This window comes from Hyperoodon ampullatus (assembly GCF_949752795.1).
Source record: "Hyperoodon ampullatus genome assembly, chromosome: 1".
Lineage (NCBI taxonomy): Eukaryota > Metazoa > Chordata > Mammalia > Artiodactyla > Ziphiidae > Hyperoodon > Hyperoodon ampullatus.
The window spans coordinates 69,385,292-69,401,617 of record NC_136914.1 but is presented as its reverse complement, the minus strand read 5'-3'; the positions used below and the strand labels follow the sequence as shown (position 1 = coordinate 69,401,617).

The 16,326-nt window shown below is 41.6% G+C and overlaps 1 protein-coding gene across 7 annotated transcripts in view; it reads right to left on the bottom strand.

The window, feature by feature from the left end:
* NRG3 (neuregulin 3) overlaps window positions 1-15,957 on the bottom strand; it is a gene marked incomplete at both ends in the record, with an annotated part of 1,082,027 nt that extends 1,066,070 nt beyond the window's left edge. For all 7 annotated transcript variants that reach the window (XM_079713078.1, XM_079713075.1, XM_079713079.1 and 4 more), the window contains one exon: window positions 15,135-15,957. In XM_079713078.1, coding sequence (XP_079569204.1) covers window positions 15,135-15,957 — 823 coding nt within the window. The remainder of the gene's footprint in view (window positions 1-15,134) is intronic.
* Window positions 15,958-16,326: the final 369 nt, after the last annotated feature.

Sequence of the window (16,326 nt, the reverse complement as noted above, 5' to 3'; positions counted from 1 at the left end):
TGGAGCAACTAAGCCCGTGCGCCACAACTACTGAAGCCCGTGCGCCTAGAGCCCGTGCTCCGCAACAACAGAAGCCACCACAATGAGAAGCCCGCGCACCACAACGAAGAGTAGCCCCTGCTCGCTGCAACTAGAGAAAGCCCGCGCGCAGCAACGAAGACCCAACGCAGCCAAATAAATAAATAAATAAGTTTATTTATTTATTTTTTTTAAAAAAATCCTGGATAATCTATAAACTTCAGAGTCCTTGCTCAGATGCCTGAAGTGGACTGTACTGCTAATGCCACAGTGCTACCTACACCAAACTTTAGATGGTAGATGGTCAAGAAGGGGAGCCATATAGTCCATGCATCAAACAGCTTTCTTTCCTTGAATCTTTCTCTCCCATGGGACAGGACAACAACCCTTTTTCATCTAAAGCAAAAATATTCTAGAACATTCAAACAGCCTGATTTTCCTGGCATGAAACCATGTCTATTTTGGCAAGGTCCAGAGGTTCAACTGATTGCATGTAACTGATAATTGAAGTTAAAATGGACTTCCCAGCACAGCAGTGAAGAATAATGGATGGAACAGCTAGGGTACACTTTCCAAAATGCAGTATGTGTAATTTATTGTTATGCAATTCATTTCATACCTCATAGCTGACATCTGGAAGCAAGAAAGCAGTTCTAGTAGGGGGAACAGATGATTTCATCTGGCAAGTAATAATGTCTGGGGAAATGTGAGGAAGTTCCATGGCAAACTTCAGCAAAGTGTTTGAGTTTAGAAGTACCACTGGCCAAAGACCACCCTTCTCTACGTTTTGCTCACAAAGAGACTCTCTTGGCAGTATAAAGAGCTCCATGACCAGCAATTTAATTCAATTTTCACAATGGGATGTAGTACATAAAGACTTTCTGTACCTGGCAATTAAAGGCTTCAAACCCTAACACTTAGGTATGCAGCTATTTTATGGCAACTAGGATGAGCACACACATATTCACTATGGACAACATTTAACAACTGTACTAATACATTACAGAGGATGACAAGAAAGCTGAGGGTTACAAATCAGATATATGTTTGCTATGTCTCCATTTTTGTACATGTGGATGAGAGAAAATGCAACACTGATAAGAGTTAATTTTGAAAAACAGCTATATAATTTTTTAAGCATCTATAAAGCTTTGTTCTGATAAAATCATTTTAATGTTTGCTTTTTAATATCCATTTTCAATATCTGTGCTCAAACCATACATTTTAAATTGTTGCATCCTAGCATCCAAGTCCTTGCCACTGGTAACACCATTTTTTTAATTAATTAAAGGTTTCAAATTGTAAACAAATTTTGCAAGTTCCTCCCTTCCCCCACTCCAAATAAACAAACCACTATTGCTCCTAGCCAACCCAACTAGCTGAAAGGCATAAACCTCTCCTTGCTATTCTAGAAGATAACTGTTCAGATGCCAGTCCCTGCAGAGTTCAGATGCACAAAGCCTATCAGAAGGTACCAGGCAGGAAGAACTGTGCTTAGCAAGCAGCATGTGCTACTGGACCTTTTTTCTTTAGGGTTAACATTTTTGTGTTATCTAATCATTTAGAAGTAATAGAGCTCTTTAGACTTTTGTAATACTCAGCCATTTGCAGTGCACTGTAGGAAACAGCATTTCATTATTTATCATAAATTACTCAGAGCTGCTCGTGATGAAAGATGAGCATCAATGTGGTACAACAGAAGGTCACTTAGAAGCTTAAATACCAAATGATAGAGGAGAAACACGGATTTAATACTGACTTTGTTACAGCTTTGCTGCCTTCCTTTCAAAAATCTCTTCTGATCAAATACACAAAGGCCTAAACAAATAACTAAAAAAAAAAAAAAAAATTACCCTTATCTAAGTCAAAAAAAAAATAGATAAACTGAGACTATTCCAAGCAAATAACAATAGTATATGTCAACTGGCTTATTATAAATGTTGACATCAGTGAAAATTATCTGATCAGTAAGAAATATAGGAAAGACACCACTGGCTCTTAATATCAATTTAACATTTGCACTTACACAGTGTTATAGCCCCTCTATCTGGTAACAAGGAGCAACCAAGTAAGCCCTCAAGAGTGATTAATCTGATTTTAATCTGAAGGTTCTTCTTTATGGTGAACAAGGTGGGGTGACACAACTAATTTTAGCTGTCGATATGTAAATGAACGGCTGTAGCTCCTGCATCTACAAGAGAAGCTCTCTGGCAGGCCAGCCAGACATCCATCCTCAGGGTTCCTGAGACATCAGTGTCTTCCCCCTCTCATTCCTCACCATGTGATGAGTGCACACAGGGGATCAACAGTGCCTTTGCCTTTTGAATGTCATGCATTGTCAGCACTCAATCCCAAAAGGTGCTGAGTGGCTTCTGGAAAGACGACCTCAGATGAAACAAGAGGGGTGGCACGGCAATCAATTCATAGAGTAGTTTCTTGCCTCCGGAAGATCTGAAGTCACAGGTTAATTAAGATGAAGCAGTAAAAATCAAGCATATCTTCTTGTTATTCTCCTTGTGTCTCCACTTGCAAATTTTTAGATATTTGAAAGCTACTATTTTGGGTTAAATCTAGGGCTGTGTTGATGTGACGATGGAGGAAACTAAACATTTTAAAACACACCAATTCTACTGATTCTTGCAGAACTTTGAAGAGGCACTGGAATGAAGTCAATACTTAAACAGATTCAGCACGAGTCAAGACCATATCTAAATGACGTCGGACAAATTAGCCTTGGAGAATCTTTACAATTTGTTGCTTGTTCCTCCCTCTAAGTCATCCTGGAGGCCTTGCATCTTGTGAAAATAACACAGATTACTGTGCACATTCCTTGAACCAACCCTGACTGTGATTTCGCATAGCAGCCTAGCGAAGTCCTCCCAAATCCTCCCTCCTGAATCAGGCCCTGCCCTAAGGAAAAGGTGACGCTGTTTCGTTAATTCCAAGAGGCCCTCTTTGCCCACCAGGCCAGACACACAGATGTGAGCCAGCTGTTATGTCCCTTTAAAGCAGTAACCTGTTTGTTAATGACCTTTTACTCCCCTGGCCTCACCTGCCCATTCCTCTGCCTAAACAACTCCCTTGAAACTACCTATGCCTGCTCTGATCACTACTTTCTGAAGGGGCTTAATATATTTTTCAGTTGGAATCACACATTACACTTAATTATTCGCTGGAATATAAGTTGTGGGCTTCTCGACAAAACCATAAATGCAGATAACTAATTGGCTTTCTCTTGTATCACGCACTCTAATGTTTGCAGAACTGTATATATAAAGTCACTCTTGGAAATAAGTATGGTTTACATGTGTAAGATGTGTGAAAAGCATGGTAACTTATGCTGTATCAGAAACACTCCTGATACGGGTGAAAGAAAATTTTATGTAATATAAACACAAGATGTCCATTCAGAAAGGATAAAATTGAAAAGGAGTGTGGGCATCTCCATGGCGTCTCACTAAGCCAGGATCCTGAGAACAAAGGAAGCTGCTGAAGCTGCGAAGACCCTCTTTGCCTTTACTGGACTGTGAGGCATGAACAACGAACACTGAGAATTACAATCCAGTGTCTATAAATGGAACAATCCACACATTCAGGTTACCACCCTGGGAACATGAAGTGTAGGCCAAAGGAATGTTTTGAAAGATTTCTTTTATACAGTTAAGTTTGTACTGATGTATATAAAAAGTGCACAAATCATAAGCATGCAGCTTGGTGAATTCTGGGAAATAGAACACACCTATGTGATAAGTACCCAGATCATTGGTATATTACCAATATCCTAAAGCCCCATATCTTCAGTCTTCTTCCAGTCACTACCTGCCGCCTTCCCAAAGACAATCACTATCTTGACTTCTAACGTTTAACATTATATATACAGAATCATTTTTTTGTTCTCTTTTTGCTCACCGGTGTACTGGGGAGCTATCTTAAAAGACTTTGAGCACAACTCATGACCAAATTAAAGACTATGTGTCCTACAAATGACCTCTTTCCAACCACCTAACTTTTTTATGTGAATAAACACCTTATGATTCTTTGAGAGGCTTACAGCCTCTAGTAAATCTTTGAATTGGTCATCTCACCTGTTCGTATGTGACCTAAGCCCTCCCTTATAAGACCCAGCGCTACAAATTAGCCTTTGCATTTTCCTGTCATTTGATCCTTAAATAAGACCAGGTAATTGGCTAGTATACCCACAACTGGTTGATTTCTACAGGCTATATCGATCCTTAGCAATACTACTAAAGACTGTCCAACTTCTGCAGACTGGAAGAGTCATTAAGTAACACAGTAAAGCTACCATCTTTTTTATCCTTATAAGATCAAGGCTAATAATCCAAGGCCCAGGGTAAGACACTGCCTTCAATAAGGCATTACTTCCCATGAGCAAATGAAATGCATTTATATTTCTCCACATCTGCGTTTCACAGCAGGAACCCAACTCAGCCAACACTTTAATGCTGACACCACCAATGAAGACACAAACTCCTAGACTAGAAAAAAAAAATCTTCACAGAACCAAGACCAATAACTGAACTGATTCATGGATCTTATTCTTTACTTTTTCAAAATTTTAATAACTTCTAATTAGAGAGATAATTCATGACCATTAAATAAAACTTTGAAACTACAGCAAAGGGCAATAAATTAAATGGCATTCCTATTCCACAATCCAGAAATCATCACCATTAACAATTTTGCATACTTTCCTTGACTATAGTTACTATTTATTAAATCTATTAGTTGACATAGCTTTACATAATCAGCATCTTATATAATTTTCTACCCAAGAAGTTTTAGATAATTATATAGTAAACATTTTCCAATATATTTAAAATTATTAAAAACACGAATTAATGGCTTTGTAAATCTATCACATGGGTAAAGTAAAATTTATTTTATTTATTATTTCTTTTATTTGAACCTAAAACATACAAATGCACATTCACTTGCCAAATATTTGGCTGTGGTATTCAAGACTTTTCACGGACTAAATTTCTGTTACCTTTCTTGTGAAAAACCACACCACAAATGTATACTGTGATTTTTTTCACTGTCAATTTATTTACTGAGGAATGAGAACTTAAAGCCACATGTGAAACAATCCAAGTTCAGATTTCTTATGGGTATATAAATATATTTTCCCTTAAAATTACCCACAACTTCTTCAACAAGCAGTTTTTCAGTGACTTCTCTTTATGGAGTATATCCAAAGTAATCAACTTAGTTCTAATAAAAACCACAATTAATTCATTGGTTTGAATATGATTTAAATACATTACTTAATTACAGTAACAAGAACAACCAGCTTAAGCAGGTTTGGGAGCTAATACAACTAACATTTGGAAAACACACCTCTCATTTGTTGAAGGCAGAAGCCCTACCAACTGTGACCGTTTGGCATGAAGAGGGCATTTGTCAGTTTTTTTTTTTTTAACACAGAAAAGAGTCTCATACTGAAGACTCAGTTAAATGGAATTCAGTCAAGACAGTGTTTAATATAAACATTGCTGCACCCCCTTTTCACTTTTCTATTCCTAGAGCCTTTAGATTTTGCCATGATGCTGACAAAAAACTTTTGTTTAACAATAAGTTTGGTTAAGCAATCTCATTCCCTCTCTTCTTTATGAGTACAGCCGTCATTCTTCGTCTATAGAATTCATTCACAGTCTTATGGGATTTTGACGATACTGGTTTCCTGACGTTACAGTATTCCTACCCTTCAGCATAGCTATTCAAAGACGTTATAACCTGATCTTAGTATTTGCTCTATTTCTGTTTTCTTTTTACGAGTTAGCAGAAGTAAACATCACAATCATCTTTCATTTTAACCTTCAGAAAATCTGTTCTTAGGGACCCTTGCTACACATCAAAATCAAACTAGTAAGTAATGATTGGGTCCAGTTGGTGGTATCTTTGGCAGACTATCAGGGTCTCACCAAAGTTCCTCTTCTAAGTACCAGGGGCTAGTCAATGGTGGGTAACTTGCAGGATGGTTCCAAAAGGGAATTCAGACACTCTGCAGGAAACACTGCATACATGCAACACCCAACACTTACTTGGTAGGGTTGGTATTTTAGGGTCAGGAGAACCTCAAGGCTATTACTCCAAATGTTCCCTGACACGTTTCCACAGGCCACTCTCAGCATACGATGCAGTAACTACTGCAATCAAAAGCAAGTTTAGAATGAGCAGAGAAGACAATTTTGGCTAGATTTCAGGAAGCAGAGAAATAAAGTCTGTAACTGCTTTCTGTCACTGTTCTATTGAATCACCTATAAGCAGCCGCAGGAGGAAATAGAGAGTTAAGAAGATCAAGGAATACAAGTTTAGAAGAACACATTCTTTATCTTTTGTTAAACTATCTCCCTGAATTTCTCCTTGTACTGGAAACCAGGGGAAATTCTCTGGTTATTAAAGGCTCCCTTTACTATAGCAAAGAACAGGTATGAGCAGATGTGCCATTTATGCAGTTTATAATGGCAAACGTCACTGGCTATGAGCTAGGGGCTTGAAACAGGTAATATACCTAGATATATCAACACTGTGTCAATGCCTTAGGATTTAAAGTGGGAAGAGATTACCTATAAAATGATCTTCCCATCTTCCTGATTCTTCAAACTATGCCACTTACACATGGCCTAGGCAAATTATATAACCAATCTAAGCCCAGCTCGATTACCTGCATAATTTAGATAATCAGACTAGGCTACAGGCCTAAATGCCTGTCTTTTAATCCTTGTTTCAATAAATAAATAAGACAAAGTATGTAAAGTGTGGACCCTCCTAGCACATAGTAAAACTCGACAAATGGCAGCTCTAGTTATTACCTAAATTCTCAAGCCCCTTCCAAGACTGAGATTCTGTGAAGAATTCTTCCCCATGTCTAAAAGTAAAATTCAAGGCACAGAAATCAATTAGAGTCTGAACCCAAAATGATAAGGGTGTGATTTTCTCTTAGTGAAATTCTAACTCCCTGGCAATTCACTGGAAGATCAGGCCAAAGGTCATAATGTAGTCACAGGAAAGGTATCTTAGGAAGTAGGCTAATATGTTCAAGAATTCTTATCAAATGCTTAACATAAAAATTCTCTTCTCATAACCCTGGCTGTAATGTATTACTGCTAAAGTAGTTGCATAGATTCAGAAGATTATTTTCTTGCTCTTACAGTGTATACTGCATCCATGATACATACTATCACTTCTAGGAAAAGTCCTCAAAGACAAAATCTTATCATTGGAAGCTGCTGAACTTCTATTATTAAACTAAATTCTGAATTCAGTTTACAGGCTTGTTACTGACTAGCCTCTTTGTATGCCTGGGAATGGCAATCTATGATTTATGTACAATCACCAACATGTCTTGAAAAATAAAGGCTCATAACAAAAAGAAGTAATACTTTGAAATACAATTCAGGATGAAGTTTCCAAAAAACACAGACTTGAAGCAAGATGTTTTCAAAATGCTAATATTAAAGTTCCCTGAAGTACAAAAGCATACATCTAAAAGAGCTCTTTGATGGGCACAAGCAAGCGATTAATCCTCTGGAACCTAAACCACAATAACTCTTCAATTAAGAGGGGGAAGAGAATGCAATGCAGACATGACCCATTTTTACTAAAGTTCTCTCCAAACTCCAAAGATTCAGTGACAATAAGACAGTCTGGGAACGGAACTAAAAGGAACCATAAGGGTATCCTTTCTTTCATCAAAAATCTTCAGATTTTTGCGGATTTCAGATTTCCAGATAATTATAATTCAACAATCTCACTCATTTTCTCCCAAATTTCAGTTCCTCTCTTTGAAAAACATATGTGCAAAACAGACTACAAAACCATCTACCAAGCAAAGGATGAGAAATGGTGGGATCCAGTTTGTGATTAAACTTCCAAGGGGATTTGAGGGAGATTTCCGCACCATATTCTATTGTGTGTGTCAAGGTATCAGAGAGGAATACAGGAGAGATCCAAGGGCATGCAAGAATAATCATCCCTCCTTGTGATGGAAGATCCCTCAAGCTAGATATAGCAAACTAGCTCCAATATTTCAACTGAATTCAATGGCCTAATGTGGTTTTGGATGAAAATACCTAGTCTATCCATTTCCCATTTCTCTTGACATAAAAACAGTAGAGTGTTTGTAGCTTATAAGCTCTTTTAGAAATGGTATACGAAGCAGGTTATTATCATCACCCCCTCATTATCCCAGAGGAGGAAGTTAAAGTTCAGAGAGAATAAACTGGTTCTTTGAGGTTGCACAGTTATCATGGTATTCAAGGCTACAGGTTTTTCGGGGTTTTTTCTTTCTATACCAAATGTTGTCATCCGCCCACTGAAGTTCCTGAAATATATGGTCATGACTGACTTACATTTTCAATACTATTACCTACAAAGGAGGCACTTTCCTAATCCGTAGCCAGCTTGCTGTCACCACTCCTCCAGTGTGATGGACACTGTCAGGGCCACTGCACTGTGAGAAGGTCACAGCCAGCAGGCAAACCTGAAGGAAGCCTGCACACCTCTGTAAACTCCTTTTGGGTTGTATGCTTACCAACACTCAGTGGGGGTAACAAACCTGTTTATATCAGTTGTTCTTATTGCGATTATGTAATTTAGTTAAATTTTATGAAAGCCAATGATATATGATTGTAGAAATGAAAGATAAGTGTAATTTCTATTAAAACATAGCTGAATGCTTTGAAGAAACTCCAAACGGTGAGTTGTTGAAAGAAAGAAAGAGAGAGAGAGAGAGAGAGAGAGGGAGAGAGGAAGGGAGGGAGGAAGGGAGGAAGGAAGGAAGGAAGGAAGGAAGGAAGGAAGAAAATTACTTTGAATTATATGGGCAAGAAAACTGTAAAAGAAAATATATATATAAAAGATTTCCAGGGCAGGGGGGATATTATAGTATCTATGAAAAATCTGGGTGAAAATTCCTTCACCAGTGTCTTTGAAGAAGAAACAAGTAATTAGAGGTGTGGCTTATGGAAAAGAAAAAGAAAAAGACGCTAAGTTCAAACTAAGAGACACATTCAAAAAAACGCCTCTGTCCAAGATATGGGAGAATGAATGTTGCATACCTTTGAAGTTTTATTTTAATTTTCTGTTTTTTAAACCATTACTTTTATAGACTTTTTTAATTAACTAACTACCAGTATAGTAATACCCCAAATCAGGGTTTAATAAATATTCATTAAAATAAATTTAAAAATCAAAACATGACATTACAAAAACATAACTATATGAATGTATATAATAGCGCATATTCAACTGTACAATTGTTTTATGGAATCAGATAATAAGTACTGCCAAAATTAGTATGATTTGTAAATCAATCTATGTGGGACAATAAATGGCCATTAGTCTTCCACCAAGTTATTGGAATCTTCAAAAAAAATGTTTTTTAATTAAAAAATAAAACACCAAGACAATTTAATAACTCAATTGCATAAATGGGTAGTTTTTTTCCTGAACATTCTACATCAACTTAGTCTAACATGTCATACCAAAAGGGTTGAGTTTTAAAACAACCTGAAATGACAAGGCAATGTTAAGAATATCTAAGAAAATTTCTTTTAATGACTACTGCTTATAATATAAGCTAAGAAATAAAGGGCTAAAATAAAATAATCAAAAGTCTGTAAGGGGCCTTCAGACAGAGCCATGTAGATCTAATTCTTTAAAAAACTGGGTAAGGTAGGAGTACCTGAAGTCCTCAGAGAAAAAGTGGCAAAAATGGAAAACCAAACTAACCATGTGTCCTACTACTTTCATTAATAATCACATGAATGGATTTAGGGACATTTTCATCCTGATATTACAAAGTTTTAAACTGAGTCTATTCCTCCATCCTGCCTTCCATATGTACATGGTTCTGGAGGAAACACTTTTTTGGGTGTAGACAAGTAAAATTTCTAGGATCCAAAAATGTCTCAGTGGTATTTGCCAAGGCAGTACCAGCTCTGTGCCTCACCCAACACAAAAGTCTGAAGATAAAAACAGATTCAAAGGAAGAAAAATGAATTTCAGTTCTATTCACAAGCAATTCAAATGCATTTTACAGACTTAGATTTATGGCTCTTTCCTTGCTCTTATATATTTCAGGGCCAACTTTCACGTTCCATTTTTGACACCTGAGATAGAATATTGAGATATGTTTGGCACTGGATAGGAGAGGTTATGAGGAAAGAATTTCTACATAAGAAGGGAACTGAAAATCATCCTTCTTCTCATTGTGCTGTGTAGAGGGGGAAGAGCCAGGAGAGTATGCCACGAGGAAGAGAGATCTTGTTCCTCCAAACACTAGACCTCCCAGGACAGCACTACTTTCAAACTCTGCACCGACACTATTGCTTATGGCTCAACATGGATTTAGAAAAGTTGGTTTCTTTAGTAACAGAAGCTGCCACACACCAGCTTTTTTTGTTTGTTTGTTTTTCTTTCTGACAAATATGTGGATCAACACTGTGTTAAAAAAAAAAAAAAAGAAAGAAAAAAAGGCTGTCCGGGAAATTGCACAGATACAAAGGTGGCTGGATTCACCAAACAAGCATGCAAAAGGAGCTCTCAATTAGCACTTCTAGCTCAGTCACGAGGAGCGGAGGAGGAAGGCTTCAACCACAGCCTTAAGGCACTGAGACCAAATTAACAATGTTCTAAAAAGAGCCTTGCCGATTCTATGCCCATACCCCACCCCCTTCTTTTTCTGTTAGGATCATGTAGCAAAAGGTAAGTGTCTGAAGAGTAAAATGTACAGTATAATTGACTAAAGCAGAAAAGCCTCGTAATCCTGTATTAAGGCCAAAGGAAATCAAAACTTACTCAGGCTGCAGCATGTGCTCATAAAGAAAGCTCTCAACTGGATTTCATAAGAAATATTGATCTCGAACTCTGAATCCTCTCACTTTGGCTACCATACATGATTAGGGTCAGTCCTTTCTATGTTGGAATTCTTCTGAAGGCCTCGATTCACGTATCAATAGATAGGAGACAACAGAGGAGTAACTTTATTTAAACAAATTATACCTGAGGCTGCTTATAAAGCAACTCAGAGTACTTTTACTGAAAGACTGAAAATGTTTAAAAAGAATAGATAAGGGCTTCCCTGGGGGCGCAGTGGTTAAGAATCCGCCTGCCAATGCAGGGGACACGGGTTCGAGCCCTGGTCCGGGAAGATCCCACATGCCGCGGAGCAACTAAGCCTGTACGCCACAACTATTGAGCCTGCGCTCTAGAGCCCACGAGCTACAACTACTGAGCCCGCGTGCCACAACTACTGAAGACCATGTGCCTAGAGCCCGTGCTCCACAACAAGAGAAGCCACCGCAATGAGAAGCCCGCGCACCGCAACCAAGAGTAGCCCCCGCTCTCTGCAACCGGAGAAAGCCTGAGCTCAGCGACAAAGACCCAACGTAGCCAAAAATAAATAAATAAATAAATTTATAAAAATAAAGACGATAGATAAGAAAATTCTCAATGTTATCAATGGAACTCTTCAAAATTACAAGTTTGACTAGGTAAAGTTTGATTTAAGTAGACTTGGTGGTACTAAAATTATCACCCTACCATGTTTAAACATCAATGATACACTTTATATTTATTTCTTTACTAAATACACTATTCAAGATTTGTGATCTTACTCATTGGAATTAGCTATATACCTTCCATATATGACCCAAAGAATAAGCCATTGAAAGTGGCTCTTTGTCTTTAGTACTTGAATTTAGCCAAGGACTCTGGTCTTCTATCTGTTAAACAGTGCTTTCTGCTGAGTAAAATAACAATCCACATGTGCACTGACAACATTCTACATATGCATATGCCTTTCAAGTCTGAAAATACAATTCAATGTGCCGTAAAAGGTTGCTTACACACTGGTCAAAATCACTTTTCCTCTACTGTCTGCAGTAAACCTCCCTTTGGACTAAAAAATGTGTAAACTAACCCTACACTTACAGCTGTAAAATGCTTCAAAGACACTTGGGGGGAAATAATATCTTAAAGGCAGTTATGTTCAAGATATTTGTTTTTAAAGCATCTAAAGGAAAGGAAAGTCCTGGGCAACTATTTGGGAACCCAAGAGACTCCAGTAACACAGAAGAAAGTTTTGGTCTGGCTCATGTTCTAAAGGTTGCAGGATGAGAAGAGTCAACTTCCAAACCCCACTTCTCCTCCCTCTGCCTTTCAAATTTAATCTTTCTTTGCCTTTAATCCTACAGAAAATTAGAAACAGTCTCCTAAACTGGGCCTTCCCATAGCAAATATAGCTTTTGCTTGCAAAAATCCTATTACCCATTAGCAAGGGTGTTTATTCTAGAGTGAACCAGCCTCTTCCACTCCAGAGCTGTGCTGCCTTTACAGACAGGATCCTTCTGACTGACCTAAGATGAACACAAAGACATTCACTCTATACGCCTTGTGTTCAATTTAAAAGCGTAGACCCTGGCAATTGAAGAACTTGTGAGTTAGTCTCAAGGAAAAAAAAAAAAAGCATCATTCTTAGTTGTCCTCAGGTGCTACAACACAATCCATGCCTTTCACTTAAAAAAAAAGAAAAGAAAAAAATCTACTGAAGTCTGAAAGTAGGAGCTAGAAAAAGGGGGGGGCAATTTCTCTCCTGGGAACTTTGGTGACATAATTGAAACAAGCGAAAAATATAAATGCAAGATATTCAGCCCATTTTTCAGCAGTGCTGATGATCCCTCAAATGAAATCTTTATTTCCTTTTGTTAATCATCTTACAATCTTGGACTCATACAACCTACCTATTTAAACTCATCTTTTATGGAAACTACATGATCTTCCTTTCATTAAAATTTCCCTTGTTGATATAGGCAAACCAGGTCAGTTTCTGCTGGATTTGCACACTTGCAAATCCCTTAATTCAACTCCTTGTTGAAGGTTTAAAAAAGAGCAAGAGCTGAACCTCAGATACACATAAAACAAATATTGCTTCTATGTCTAAGTGAACACTGATACCATTTACAGATTCTCCCCCACCACCACCACCACCCTTCTCCTTGGGGCTGAGAGCCGTGTCAATAATCATTATTTATTAAACAGGCTGCCATTCCCTTCTACAGAATGTAGGAAGGGAGCATGGAGGGGTAGAAAATAATTACCTTGGTTTTTCTTTAAAGACCTCTGGAATGGAAAGCAAGGAAATCAATTCAGAAAGAATATGAAATATCCCCCCATATGCAAGCCCCCCAACACACACACAAGGCTGAGAAGTACATCCACACTCCATGATTCATATCAACTGTAACAAAAGAAAAGATAAAAAACCTGGGGTCTTCAAGATAAACGCATCTATTTTCAATCCATTGAATATGTTTGCACATACGCTTGCACATCCTTTACTCATCCACAAAACTCAAGCAGCTAGATTTGTTGAGAGAAACCTCTACACACCTCCTGAGAAAATGTACTCTTCAAAAATGACTGCTTCAGCCAAAGGAGAGAGAAGCAGCAAGTTACCAGTCTGACTGCCATTCTGGTTTGTGGCAGATTCCCTCCCTTCCCCTCTCCTCTCTGTCTCTCAGTTTATCTTTTAGCCTATTTTTTTTTTTCCAAAGCAGAGTAAAAGCATAAGGAATATCTCCCCTTGGACTTTAGCCACAAATACAACAAATCCAAAAACAAAAAAGTTTCAAGGATTAAATAACACCCCAGCTAAGACCACAGGTCAGAGAAATGAAAAATTGCCAGATGACTGAAAGCTTGGTATTCCTACTCAAGAGTTAATGATGAGCAGTCTTCCTTCCCCTCCAGATGTTATGGCTCAAAACAGAAATACAGTATAAAGAAGGCATAGCCAGGCAGTTTTTGGAGAAAAGCCTTGCACAGAACTTGAACTGGCAGGCTGGGGGTTTGTCCTAAATAACCTTCACAGGTTGCACAAACTGTTCTCAGATCCTGATTGATAGTCAGATTAAGAACCTTCCTAAAATTTCCTTATAATAAGAACAAGGTGAGGTGGTGGGAGGGTGCTGGGAGGTCAATTAGTCATCTAAAACATGTATAAAGGTATAGGGAAAATATACACCTCCTAGACAGATAGAAAGCTATCATGCTTGGGGAAACTGGCCAGTAGTGGCAGCAACTGAGCCACGGGTGAAGAAGCTACATTCAAAGAGTGACCTGTTTCAAATGAGTTGATTTTCTCACCCTTGAGTGCCCAGAACTCTGTCCCATTTTGCCTAATTTTTTCAGGCATATAGGGAGGGGAGACGAGGTTCACTCTCCACCTTCGGGAAACGAACAAAGCAAACGCTTGGCAGAGCTGAAAAAACTCCTCCTCCGTCAGGACCCTAGAGGCGGCAGCTCTGCAGGGCCCCCTTCATAATTCCCCCTAGTTAACTCACTCTCGGCGGCCACAGAGTCCGTTTCTACACCTTGGAATGGCCATGGGCAGGGTAGGAGGTGATCAGTTTAGCCCTTCGCCATGGATCGCCTCCTTTCCCTACCTCCCACAATGGCTTCTAATTAACCCTTCCTGGTCCCTGCCCGGGTCAGGGCTGCTGGAAGTGTCTACAGCTTCATCGTACCAACATCTCCATCAAATCACCACACACACACCCCAGCCCACCCCCACATGGATACAACTTCCCTCCGTGGTTTAACGTCGGTCGATTTACATGTGCTTTTCTTTCTCTCCTTCCCACGGGCGGGGAAAGGGCTCAGTGCTTTGGGGAAGGCCCTCCCTCCCCCCTCCCCCCTCCCCTCCCTCCCTCCCTCCTTCTTCCCTCCCCAGCTCTCATCAGGAGCCGGATCCCAGAGCTCCCCAGCAGGTCTGCACTCACTTTAACCCCTTGAAGGGAGTTAGTTCTCATTTGGGACCCACTGAAGTAGGGCCCCTGGAGCTTGGCTGACAATCTCTCTGCTTCACACCACCCCTACCCCCACGCACACACACACAGGAAAAGGCCGGCACCTTTTCCCTCCCTTGTGGCCAGTTTTAATTCTCTCACTCCGTGTTCCAAACCTGGAATGGAGTGGGGGGTGGGGGTGGGGGTGAAGGATGCTAGAAGACAGGCGTTGGCGAGGGGAAAGGACAGCAGGAGGGCAGAATGGAAACTCAGCAGTAAATCAGAGTTCAGACAGTGTTTACTTACGAAATTTGGGGCTGGTGCTAGTTTCTGGCGTGGTGGTGGTAGAGGAGGAAGACGAGGAGGCGGCAGCATCCTGAAAGGGAGACAGGGTCCAGGAGGGAGTAGAATCATGAAGGTAGGAGGAGGTAGCGTATGCCGCAGTGGGCCAGGAGGGCATGGCCGGGGTACTGGGGGTTCCTGGCACCGGGGGTCGGGAGCCCGGAGTGCTGCTACCGAAGAAAGGGGCTGTCGTGGACAAGACCGTCGAGGGGGCCGCAGTGCTCCGTGCCGTGGTGGAGCGCGGGCTGGCCCGGATGGGCACCCGCTGCCCGGGGAAGCGAGTGGGCGCCCGCGTGATGGTGGTCAGCCGGGTGCTAATCCGGTTGGGCGTCCTGGAAGAGGCGGCGCCGCCGGCGGAGGTGGCTGGAGACGTGGTGGAAGTGGTCGTCGTGGTGGTCTCCATGGCCTTGGGAAAGGAGCTGGGCTTGGAGAGGAAGAAGGGGTCCTGGCCCATCCCCTTGGAGTCCACCAGGTCGGTGGGCACGTATTCCTTGACGGAGCCCACCACGATCCATTTGAGTAGCATGAGGCTGAGCCCCAGGCCGATGAAGCCGATGAACAGAGGCACCACGCACAGCCACGTCTGCTGCCGGTTCCACACGATGCAGTCGCTACAGCGTAACTCCCGGGGGGGCTCGGCCGCCCCTTCGCCGCCGCCGTCCGAGCCCCCGCCCGCCGCCGCTGCCGCCGCCGCAGCAGCCACAGCCGCCGCGGTGCCCTCCTCGGCCGAGGCGGCGGCTGCTGAAGCGGCTCCAGGTGGCGAGGCAGCGGCCGCCCCTTCACTCATCCTAGGAGCCGGTCTTCACCTTCGCCCCCCCGAGGGCCGCGCCAGAGGCATGGGGCCGCGCGGGCCGGGCGCAGGCGCGGGCTCCGGCGGCGGCGGCGGCGGCGGGCTCGGGCGCAGGCAGCGGCCGCGGCGGCCGCATGCAAATCGGCTCCCTGCCCCCACGCCCCTCCCCCCGAGAGGCGGGCGGCGGGCGGGGAGGAGAGGAGCGGGGGAGGGGACGCGGGCCGGGCAGGGGATGCGGGCCGGGGAGGGGACGCGGGCCGGGGAGGTGGCGGCGAGGAGCTCGGAAGAGGGGCTAGACTGGCCCCCTGCGCCGCCGGCCGGTCAGGGAGCGGCGGGGCGCGTCTGCAGCCCGGCAGGCGGCCTCCT